Source organism: Tiliqua scincoides, chromosome 3, assembly GCF_035046505.1.
Source record: "Tiliqua scincoides isolate rTilSci1 chromosome 3, rTilSci1.hap2, whole genome shotgun sequence".
In the NCBI taxonomy this organism is placed as follows: Eukaryota; Metazoa; Chordata; class Lepidosauria; order Squamata; family Scincidae; genus Tiliqua; species Tiliqua scincoides.
In genome coordinates, this window is record NC_089823.1 from 95,777,368 (window position 1) to 95,789,833 (window position 12,466).

The window sequence follows — 12,466 nt, forward strand, 5'->3', positions numbered from 1 at the left end:
CTTTTCCAAAGTCTGCATGAAAAGCCAAAATCATGTACAGTCAGAACTATGTTAAATTTTAAAAAGTATTGTTTCTTTAAGAGCTAAAATCACAATATGAGAGCTAAGCTGTAACTGAGATGACTGAAGGAACAGCAGCTTCATTCTCCCATGGCAGGTGCACTCCAGGGCATGTACTAAGTGGAATGGTGGGGAGAATCACCTGCATTATCTATACTGTTGTTTAACTCTGTTGTTTTGGGGTATTTTGGCTGAGCACATATATTTGAATTTGTACAAGCAAAGTGCATGTAAGATGCGGGCCAACTGTATTTATTGACAGCAGCAAAGTAGCTGGGTGGTGGAATTTATATCCCAGATTGTGAAACTGGACCTTGAGCTAAAATGTAGCCTCATCCAAGCCAGGTTAAACACCATCTCAGCAGTCAGATGAACCACCTGCCCATAGAATCTCCATTTTATCTGGATTGAACTCCAGTTTATTGGTCCTCATCCAGTTCATTACCAGTTCCAGACACTGGTTCAGCTTCCACCATCTTCCTATAGTCCAGTGCAAAGGAAAACCAGAGTGTACTGATGACACTTCACTCCAATAGCACAATCCTATGTATGTCTACTCAGAAATCAGTCACATTGTGCTCAATGGGTCTTATTACCAGGAAAGTGAGCATAGAATTGTAGCCCAAGTCTCTGAATAACCTCACTAAGCAGTTGCACTAAGATGTTTCAAAGCATGGATTACAAAATGGAACTTTGCAGGACTTGATAGCATAAATGCCATGAGGTCGCGCAGTAATCCCACAATACCACCCTTTGGAATTGGCCATCCAAGCTGGAGGTGAATGAAGCACAATTCCCACCATTGGCCAACCTAGCCAGATACAATGGTTGATGATATCAAAAGCTACTAAGAGGTCCTGAAGAATTGAACATCTCCTTGTCCTTTTCCTCATGTAGGTTATCCATTAGGGCAACTAGGTCAGTTTCTATACCAAAATCAGGTCTGAAGCCAGATTGAACAGGCTTCAATTTCATCCGAATGACTTGCGGGTCAGCCACACATTTGAGCACCTTGTCCAGGATTTAGTGCCATTCTTCTGGACCCATAGGATGGGCAAGTGTGACTTACTACAAAATAGAGCTGTAATTCCTTGATTATCATCTGAGAAGCCTACATTATCTTGGCACAGCCACAAGCTCTGAATCAGGCTCTGACTTTTAATCATAAGGAATCCGCAAAGCCATTTATTAAATGCACTTCCCCAGAATTTTCAAGAAATATTTATAAGGAAAACATTTCAATCTCTTACCATAGTGTACATTCCAGAATTCATCCTATTGGAAGGGGGAAAAAAAGAGTTTGACCATGTTAGCAAACTGGAATCTAAAATGGAAAATCACACAAGCAAAAGAGAATTTTTATTTAAAGATTAAAATTCACCCAGTCCGATCCTTTAGAGCTCACTTATAACATATATCACATTTTTAAAGGACTTATTACAAAGCCTCTCCCCTCTGGGTCAGACTTTGGCCCATTTTGACCACCATCCAGTCCCTCTATGCCGGCACAACGTTGCCACCTCCCTGTAACCAGCGTGTCATTACCGTTTTCTCGTCATCTTCAAAGGCTTCTCTGGCTTCTTCTTTTGAGCATTTCTCCTCGTAACACTCTCTTTCAATGTTTCCTTGCTTAAGCTCCTCTAAGAACGTATTGGCTCGCTTTGTTCTTCCCAAAAACTTATTTGCAATTTTATCTGGTAAGAATACTACACAGAGAAGCAAAACAGATGTTTTGTACAGACATTTTATTGTCTATTGACAGATTTAAGAAAGCTGAATGAATAAATCAGTAGCAAATTAATGTGTTCAGAATGATCCTGATTCATGTGCTTGAGTGTTGCTTCACATTACGGTGAGTGGATGACACACCACAAGGTTTCCTTTCGTTTCCTTTCTTCCTTGACTATATTGTTTTAGTTTTAACTTCATGTTGAAACCAATAGCCCTTTACTAACAAAGGGAGCAAGCCTAACCCACTTTCCAGCACTGAGATAAGGGCAATGTGGCTCCGAGGTAAGGGAACAAACATTCTCTTATTCTGAGGCCTCTGTGAGTGCCCCCCAACTGCAGGATGCAGCACACACCCCATTGGCACAGCTATGTCAGTACTGGAAAGTGGGTTAGGATTTGGGCAAAAGAAGCATAAGGACTGCAGCTCATGTCAGGTAATGACAGCCTTACTATGCCACTGTTGCCCATGGTGAAAGATATATAACACCAACAGAGCATGTAAGGCCATTGTTCAGTGGCAGAGCACTTGATTTCCATGCAGAAGGTCCCAGGTTCAATTCCTGGCATCTAGCTAGAGGGGGGCAAAATGGTAAGTACTGCAGGCACCACAACATGCTATGTGAGCAGCCCCTCCCACTTGCCATCGGAGCAATTCTGGGCAGTGATGGCAACACACAGGTGCTCACAAACCAAATAGTGTCTCCTGCATTTGCCTTCACTGTTCTGAATGGCTTTGATGGTGAGTGGGAGGGGCAGCTTACATGGCATCTTGCAGTACTTGCAGTACCTACTGTTTTGCTCTCCCTAGTTACGTCACTGCCTGTAGGGCTGGAGAAAAAATCCACCTGAGACCCCAGAGTGCCCTGGCCAATGGTCTGACTCAGACTTCTCATTTTATTTTATACATTCAATGCCATGGACACCCTCTGCCAAACTAAATTCTGGAGCCCTCTATACATCATAGTTTCTCATCTGCCAACATTCATATAAAAATGTAGGAACCAGTGGCATAGCTAGTAGGGGGTGGGAGGGCGGTCCGCCCCGGGTGCTACCCTTGGGGGGGTGTAACATCGCTAACATCGTGAAGGTTGGGAGTAACCCCATCATGCCATATGCCATTGGATGCGGAATTTCCAGTGGAATGCAATGCAAAAAAACCCGGATTGAAATATTTCCTTTCCATCAAAAGTTATGGTCAAAAAACTAGAAACAAAAAAATGCATGGAACCCTATGTAAAATGAAACCGAGCCATATCGCACATTTACTCATGAGTAGGCAAACTTGTCATAGTTCGTTGGAAAGGGCAGGCTGAGAGGAATCCAATGACACCAGAATGGTTCCTATCCAATGAAAGCAGCCCCCAAAAAACACCCAAGAAGGAAGTCCCTCCCTCCAAGCAGATGAATGTATTGAGCCCTATGGAACGTGAAAGTAAGCCACACGGTCACATTTACTTGCGAGTAAGCAAATGTGCCTTGGGTCCTGGTCAAGTCAGGCAAAGAGGAATGCAAGGCTAGCTGCATGGTCCCATCTAATGAAAGTGGAGCTCAACAAATGCTTCAGAAGGCAGCACCCCCCCCCCCAAAGAATAAACCAGAGGCTTGAGCTGGTAAGGTGGGCACTGGGGAGGGCTGAAAATCTCAAAGCTTTATTTTGGGGGGGTGTTATTGCAGGCAGCAACCCACCCCCAAAAGAATAAAACAGAGGCTTGAGCTGGTAAGGTGGGCACTGGGGAGGGCACTGCTTTATATATCTCTCTCTGTGCGTGCGTGCGTGTGTGTGTGTGTGTGTAGGGGTGTTATTGCAGGCAGGCTACAGAGAAACAGGGCTGGCTTTCCCTTATTTATCTGTTTTTCTTTAATTTAATTATTTATAATTATTTTATTTTGCTTGATTATGTCACTTCCAGCCATGACATCACTTCCGGTGGTTCCTGGACAGACTGTCATTCTAAAAAGTGGGTCCCAGTGTTAAAAGTTTAAGAACCACTGCCTAAACTCAAAACAGGGCAATGAGACATTTGGGGACATCTAGTGACCAAAATTCTGGAAATTGTGGCTTTTAGGAATATTACCATCATGTTATATACCAATTGATGCAGAATTTCATCAATTGCTTGTGGGGAAATATTCACTGCATTTATTTTCTGGCCATTATTATTATTCATTCCATGTCATGACTATTACTACCTGTCTCACCTACCTCACAGGGTTGTTGTGAAGACAAAATAAGGGGAGGAACCATGTACACCACCCTGAGCCACTTAGAGGAAGGGTGGTATAAAAAGTGAATTAATTAAACAATATGGGTTACAAAAATTTATGGGCCCTGGGTGTCAAATGACCTAGCTACGCCTCTGGTAGGAACACCTATGCAGTCTTCTTCACCCTTACCCTCTTGTATAGTCCAGACTCTGCAGTGGAAGAATTTTTGTGGGATTCCCTCCCAAACATGTACATAGCAACATCTCTTACCTCAGTTCAAAAAACACTTTTCAACTTGACTTTTGGCTCTCTTAATTCTCATTCCCAGTCATAACCAAGCTTTAAGCAGATATAGCTGCATAGCTCGTCTGATCAAGTCAGAGCAGGCGTGTCCAAATGATGGTAAACTATCCAATTAGATAAATCAGTGACATAATCATCCCTAAGTCACTTAAGGTCAAACTCAAGGATGTTTGAATGTGTTCTGAATTGGTTCCCTCAGAGATTGCAACTGTGTATATTCAGGCAACTAACTACTGCTTCCTGGGGAATGGAGAGGTATGATGGACTCTTCAAGCTGATCTTGAAGTATGTACAGTTAGGGAACAGTAAGATTTATGTCCCCATCCTATCCCCCATTTGTGAGAGCAGGAGGAGCATCCGCTGTCACAAAAGGCTCAGCAATGGTGGTCGGAGTGCACCACTGCCAGGCCAGTCTGAGTCACTGCCACAAAATGGCTATAGCTCCAGAGCCGTGTGACCCCAGACCTCAGACCCCAGGCTGCTCAGCCTTGGTAAATCAGTGGCAGGAGCATGTCGTGGGTGGGGAGGGGTGCAGGGGGAGTTTTGAGGTGATTTGGGGAAGGGAAGGGGGAAGACAAGGGGAAGGAGGGGGTGGTTCATGGCAGTACCATGATCCTCTCCCCTCTTTTATGACCAGTCCCTCCCCTTTTCTCAGATTTACACCAGCTACATAGCTGGTATAGGTCTGAGGAGAATCATAGACCATTGAAAGGCTTCTGGGGAGGTAAGGGAAAATATGTTTTATTCTTTCTTTCCCACCCATTGTATTTTTAAGAACCCTTTACATTTAACTTCTTTTCCTGCCTTTGATTAATTGCTTACTTGCCCCATCTTGTCAGCCTTGTCAGCATCTTGTCAACATGCTACAAGTTAGGTTCTGGGGAATTTTCCATGTACTGTAACTGGGAGGGAAGCTTCCAAGGATGGTCTCTCTCTCACTGCCTGGCTTTTTCTCCATGGTGGCAGAAGATATGCCAATTTGGGTTCTGGCTTAGGGTGGATTAGGCAAAAGAGGGAGGCACTAGACTAGAGCTTTCTCCCAAACACTAAACTACAGCAAACTAACTTGTTAGCTTGTTCCTGGCTAGTTAACCTGTTAGGGGTCAGCAAACTAGACTGTTAACTGTAAACGTGCTTGTTAGCTCTTTTCTTCCAAATATTCTCACACATTTTCCCATTAAAAATGTATGAAGAGCTATCATTTTTCAGACATGAACAATCTAGAAATTTGACTTCAAATGAAGACTTCCCCCCCCACACTCAACACCTTTTGAGTAGGTGCTAATTTTATGTTAACACTTGGTATTTCGTAATATGCCATTCTCATATATATTTTTAGAGTCGATTGCCCTGATTCAGAGAACAGGCAGAACTGCTGAAGACTTTTGTGCATGCATCAGCAATTGTGGCTGCTAATACCAGACTCCTGTTGGAAGACCCAAATGAGAAAAGCATGCGGTTCTGGGCACATCCAGTATCATTTCACCCCATACAGCAGCCAGTTATGTTCCCACTGCAACAAACCTACATGCAGATAGCTGTCACTGGACACTGTCACAGCCAATTACGTCTGTTTTATCCTAAAGACTCTGATTCAGCTGTCAGATTAAATGAACATGAGTTTCAGTTAACATGACATCCTCCCATGCTAAAAATCTGTTTAACTAGCAGGCTGTTAAAGTATCAGGAGAGGCATCCAGAGTAACACTGGCACAATGAGCACCATTGCAAGGTACTTTCCCCCAGATTGAAGCGTTCTGAGCCCTGCCCCCAGAAGTCACTGCTAAGCATCAGGGAATCCTCAGCAACAGCTGTGGATGTGGTGTGGGGAGCTGCAGGGGGAGGGGATACCAGGAGATTGACAATGCACAACAGAAGCAATGTCTGGTGGTAGCAGTTCCGTTCCTGGTTTCTGGATAGCCCCTGTTCCTTTCCCTGCTCTTGCCACGTTCCATGTCATTGCTGAGGGTTCCTTGACTCTCAGCAGTGGCTTTTGGGGCAACTCAGTTTCACTACAGAGGAGGACTGAGGAAGGTGCTTTGCACCTGATGCCCGTTGTGCTAGCAGTACTCTCAGGCTACCCCAAGAAATCCTAGAACAGTTTCAGTGAAGATAAATTGTTTCAGGATGCCTACAAGGTTTTATTAAGTTATGTGTGACATTTTCCTGATGTTTTACTGTCCATGAAGTCTTGGAATCCTAGGGGCACAAGCAGTTTGACAGTTTCTCCCATTAAATTCACTGCCACAACCCCAGTGTTCAGTGAAATGTAAAGAATTATTCAAAAATGAAGTTTTTGCATTGCTTCTACTCTCCCGTCCATGTTGATTCATTTTTTCAAAGTCATGTTTTTTAATTTTTTCCTACTTTTCAAAAACAAATCACTGCTATGACTGAATTATCTGCCTGTCACAGGAACCCTATCGAATAATATTATGATTGTGTTGTTTTCTGTCCCCACTGAATGAAATGAAAACATTTCTTTGGGGTGAAAGGACTGCCCTAGCTTGTATGAATCAACTTCTGTTTCCCCTGTGATTTAGCAAGGAGATGTTGCAACCGTCTCACAGATGGAATGGTTTTTGGGAGGGCTTTTACAAAGTATACTTTAATAGGAAAGGAATATTTCATACACTGTGGCTGCAATCCTAGGCACACTTACCCAGGAGTAAGCCCCATTGAATTTAATAGTGCTTAGTTCTGGGTAGCCATGCATAGGATTGAGCAGTGCATATGTACTTAATTGAACAATGCAATGTATCTCTGATATGTAATACCAATTCACTTCAGTGAAGACTTCTTTAAATGTGCAAATCTTACTCATCCTGGCACATAAAAGGATATTTCTTATTCAAAAGAAATTAAAACCAAGTGCATGAAGAAAAAAGAAACCAGTATTAAGATTCTCTTACCATTTCCTTCTGCTTTCAGGAGACTTGCTAGAGAAGTGAAAATCAGAATGAGGAGCAGCTGGTTAGCCATGGTGCCCATCCGTGGAACATGACACTCTGTTCTCCTTCAGGGCTGATCGTGAGCAAGGTTCAAACAGCGCACTTCCTGTTGCTGTGCTGTGGCTCTTATCACACACCAGCAGTATGTTTGTTTCTGGATATAGATCATTCAAATAACTGTGCTGACGGACTGGACATCCTCGCCTTTTCCAAGTAAGGTCACAGAGAGCCTGTAGTGAAGTATGTGATGGTTTTGATGCCTCAGAAGAGAGCTTCCTCTACGCTTTGCCTTAAATATTTAGGCATAAAGTACGTATACCAGAAGGTCATTGGCTGGTTATATGTACATGAATAATATCTCTCAGTGGTCTTTATGAGGTAATTCAAAGCAATCTTTCATTCCTAAATGAAATTCTGATGATTCCCCTCCCCCCCGAGATACTTTATCATGGAAATATTATAACATTTGAACTCAAAAACAAGAAACATTAGCATGTTTTTCCATTTGACTGATTTCTGTAATCAAGAGTGTTTTAACCCGTAGCTATACAAAGAAAAGAAAAAGGTGAAGGCAGCAGAAGGTAGGGCATTCCTGATGTTGTACTGTCCACACTGGGTGAGGATGAAATAATAACTGGTCCCCATCCTGTAACTTAGATAAGATAACTATTTTTGGCATGGGAAAGAGAAGTGCTGCACCAAGGGTAGACAGAGCTTTAACTCAGTGGCGGAGCATCCATTCAGCATGCAGCAGATGGCATATTCAGTCCCCAGCATCTTCTGGCATAACCTTGGAGCGCCAGTCTATGCCAACAGTAGTGAGCTAGATGAATTGAGAGTCTGACTTAGCATAGGGCAGTTTTGTATGTTTGACAATTTTCCAAGAGGGGTGGCCGAGGGAGACACGGGAATCCCATTGCCAGTTCAAGAAGGGAGGTATTATGAGTTAGAACAATGGAAGCAGGGGTGGTTGGCACACTCATGGTCACTCACCATAGATGCTTTGGTGGGCCCCCATATCATGCAAGAGAGACAGATCAACAGGGTTAGGAAAATCCCAGCATGGTTTAACTAGAGTCGAGTCTAGAGTCACTGCCTCCTGTGACTCAACTTGAAAACGAGTCATAACGGAGGCACTTGCTGAGTCACCCTTTCATGACTCTAATGCAGTGTTTCTCAGACTGTGGGTCGGGACCCACTAGGTGGGTTGCGAGCCAATTTCAGGTGGGTCCCCATTCATTTCAATATTTTATTTTTAATATATTAGACCAGGGTGTTCAAAGTTTTTGGCAGGAGGGCCACATCGTCTCTCTGACACTGTGTCGGGGGCCAGGGGGAAAAAAGAATTAATTTACATTTAAAATTTGAATAAATTTACATAAGTTTACACAAATGAATATATTAAAGACGAACTTATATGAATGAATAAAGGTCTTGCAATAGCTCAAGGCTTATAAAAGGCCTTGTACAAAGCAAGGCTGGTCTTTCCTTTGCTGCCACTACTGTATCACAGACATGAAACAACAAGCAGTGGAGGGAGCCCTCATCCCACAGCTCATGCGAGAGGTCAAACAGTTGCCCTCACACTGAGAGCAGTTGTGTCGGGCTAGTGTGGACTCCAACAAATCTCCGGAGGGCCAGAGGCTCATTGGAGACTGGGGGCTCCCTGAGGGCTGCATTGAGAGGCCTGGAGGGCTACAAGTGGCCCCAGGACTGGGATTTGGGCATCCCTGTATTAGATGATGCTACCATGGGATGTGACTGCATCTGAAGAAACGTAACAGACCTGTACTTTTAACAAGCTACTACGTATATTCTTTTAACAGTGATAGTCAATGCGACTTACTCCTGGGGAAGTGTGGGTAGGATTGCAGCCTAGGATTGTTAAAAATTTTCCTGCTTGCTGATGTCACTTCCAGGCATGACATCACTGTGCTAGATTCCAACAGATTCTCATTCTAAAAAGTGGGTCCCGGTGCTAAATGTGTGAGAATCACTGCTCTAAAGGACTCCAGTCAAGTTCCTCCCCCCTTTAAAAAGCCTGCTGTGGAAAAAATGAGGCTGCTGCCTGTGTGTGTCTCGGAGTTCTCCTTTAATACTCTCCTGCTGACCCCCCCCATCTGTAAACAGGGTGGGAGGGACTGCGAGAGAGCAGGGAGAGAAGCAGCAAGAGAGAGGAGGGTCACGCCAAGGCTTACCAGGACGACCCATTCCTTGGCATCTCTACACAGAAGTAGTCCCATTGCAGCCAGTCAAGTAACAACACAGCCATGAGAAGGACAGTGTGATCACTATGAACTTCCTCTCTCCCTCCCTGCCTCCTCCCCCTCCTTGGGCTTCTGCAACCAATTGTCATGCAAGAACCCCCTTGGCCTCCTCCTTCTGCCCTCCCTCAGCCAAAGAAAATACCAGTCCTACCATCCAGTGATCATCCATTCCTTCCTTCCTTCCTATCAGAGAGCCTGCTCCTGCCTCCCTCTTTCTGCTCAGATGCAAATACAAACATTAACGCTTCCCTGCCTCCCAGGTGGAGCCTCCCTGTTGCTCACCTGGTCGGAATGATGGCCCCACGAGGCTTTCCACGCTGCGAAAACAGTAAGCAAGCACGCACCCCCAGACACAAGCAGACTCGAGTCAGCATGCGTGGGGATGAATGCGGAGTGAGGGGACCCCTCACTTGAGTGTTTTTCTGAGTCTTCCACAAATGCAACTCACGAGTCAATGAGTAGCATGCATTTTTGCAACTCAAGTCCGAGTCAAGTTCCCAACCCTGCAGATCAAGCCCCATAAGTGAATGGTTCCAGAACGTTAAGTATTGAATTTTTAGGCTAGGAGTAAAACATTTATCTAGGAGTAAAGTCTAGAAAGAACATTTATCATTGGTTTCATGGTACAGTTTTGTTCTGTATTTCCCTGATCCTTAACCAGTGTTCTTCCCATTCTATTCAATGCACTTTGGGCAGCTCTACCTGGGCACAACAACTTCAGTCATTATGAGATGCTGACTTCAGGGTGGTAGTTACAGGTATTACTGTAGTTCTTGGGTTGGGGGGGGAGCAAGATAGGAAGAGCTTGAGACAAAGCTTGAGACAAACTTGTTTGCTGGTTGAGATCTGAGTTTTACTGCTTAGGTAAGAGGAAGTCTGAGTTTGCTTGAGCCATTTCTAAAGAGTTGCAGGGCTAACCAAAACTCAGGAAATCAGAAGATTGTATAACAATAGCACAATAGCACAGGATGAACAGCTGAAGTTACTGGCTAGGGACGCAATCCAAACCTGCGCTGGAGCAAGCAAGCCAGGAGGCTTGTGCTGCATCCAACACAGATCCATTGGATTTAGCAGATCAGCCAGAGGCAAGGGGAAGCTCTTCCCCTTACCCCTGGGTAAGGGCTGGTTGCCCCAATGGGTCGTCTGGGACCTGTGCCACCTCTGGAGGTGGTGCAAGTCCAAGGAGAGTGTAGCAGCTTGGAGCCGCTCCGTTCTCTCCAGGGATAGGGGTTGGAATAACTGCATAACTGCCCAGCCCTGCCCCCTCCCAGTCCTGCTCCCAGCTCCCCGCGCGCCTGCCACCCATTGTGCGCCCTCCCCCACCTCTGTCCTGCCTCTGTCCTGCCTCCTCCACGCACCCCACGCCTACCGTTGCCACTTGTGCTGCTTGTGGCATGGGTGCGCTGACACAAGTGGCGGTGAGGAAGCTGCCGTGGAGGCTTCTGCCAGCCTCTGGACGCTGGCATATCTACATGCGCCAATGCGGCTTCCTCCCATGGAGGCGCAAACATACGTTACGGCACATTTGCGACCCTCCTGGGGGACTTATGCTGGCCTATGTGCCGGTTAGGATTGCACCCTAACTTAATTTAGGAACCCAGCATTTGATCAATTGTGAAATGACTTGGGGACTGAATGGAACACAAGTGGTAAATTGTTATTTTCTGTTTATTTCATGCAAGGGAGAAAGAATGTAAGAAGATTTAGGGCGCAATTGTAACCCCTTATGTCAGTGCTTTCCAGCACTGACATAAGGGCAATGCAGCTCTGAGGTTAGGGAGCAAACACTCCCTTACTTTGAGGAGGCCGCCAAGAGTGACACCTAACTGCAGGATGCAGCACATGTTCCATTGGCACATGTTCCATTGGAAAGCACTGACATAAGGGATTAGAATTGTGCCCTTAGATGGATCAGACCAAACATTCATCTGGTTCAATGTCCTGTTTTTCATCAGATGCCCCAGGGAAGTCCACAAGCAGGGCATGAAGAGCCCCCTGGGTGCTGTTGGGCCCTTCTAGAACTGGTATTCAGTGGCATATAGTCATCGTGACAGCCATTGATAGCCCAATCTTTCATGACTTGGTGTAATTCCTGCTAAAGTCGTCTAAGCTAGTACTGTAATTGTCATTGCATCTTCTGGCAGTGAATTCCATAAATCAGTGTTTCTCAACCAGTGGTACGGATACCACCAGTGATACTTAAGGTGGTGCCTGGTGGTACTTGTGGGATCCCTGCTGCCCAGTAGTAAGACCATGAATGTGACACAACAAACAGCGGTAGGAGCATTGGCTCAGTTAGCAGAGCTCTGAAGCTTGCTTTCTGCTCTCCAAAAAGCCCGCCCATCCACCCTGAGCCTCTTACTGGTGTTTGTTGCAGTCACATCTGGCCTCCCAACCCAGAAGGAACAGGAGCTTTTGTCATCACCAGTTACTTCCAGTGGTACTTTGAATAAGTGGACCAAGTGAAGTGGTCCAGTGCGGGACAAATGTTGAGAAACACTACCATAAATCATACATTGTGAGCAGTACTTCCTTTTGTCTGTGCTGAATCAATCTCCTGTCAATTCATTTCTTTGGATGACCATCTACGAGTAGTTTGAGTACTATGAGAGGGAGGAAACCCTTTTTTCATTCCACTTTCTACACAACATGCATAATTTTTATAAACCTGTATTTTATGCCACCCCCTTCCCAGTAAACATTTTTTTCTGAACTAAAAAGCTCCATACCTTTGTCTTACTTGCACAGAAGGTACTCCAATGCTCTGATCACATTGACTGCCTTCCTCTGTGCCTTTTCCAACTCTGCAACATTACCAAGGCTGTTTTTAGTCTGTGTTTTTACTGAATGGACTCTAAAACTAGAAGCAACCCTAGACAGTGAGAAAAACCAAAGTCAAAAACGACCTCTATTTGTAGGCCATTTCTCAGCTCTCCACCTCAAACATGA

At 44.9% G+C, this 12,466-nt stretch overlaps 1 protein-coding gene across 2 annotated transcripts in view; it reads right to left on the reverse strand.

Moving 5' to 3' along the window:
- F10 (coagulation factor X) overlaps positions 1-7,401 on the reverse strand; it is a 28,291-nt gene extending 20,890 nt beyond the window's left edge. The window contains exons 1-3 of one of the 2 annotated variants that reach the window (XM_066622241.1): positions 7,212-7,399; positions 1,606-1,766; positions 1,311-1,335 (exon numbers count right to left, since the gene is read on the reverse strand). In XM_066622241.1, the coding sequence (XP_066478338.1) occupies positions 1,311-1,335; positions 1,606-1,766; positions 7,212-7,290 (265 nt within the window). In that variant the 5' untranslated portion in view covers positions 7,291-7,399. Of the gene's footprint in view, positions 1-1,310; positions 1,336-1,605; positions 1,767-7,211 lie in introns of both variants that reach the window. The other variant, XM_066622242.1, reaches the window with a different exon arrangement.
- Positions 7,402-12,466: the final 5,065 nt, after the last annotated feature.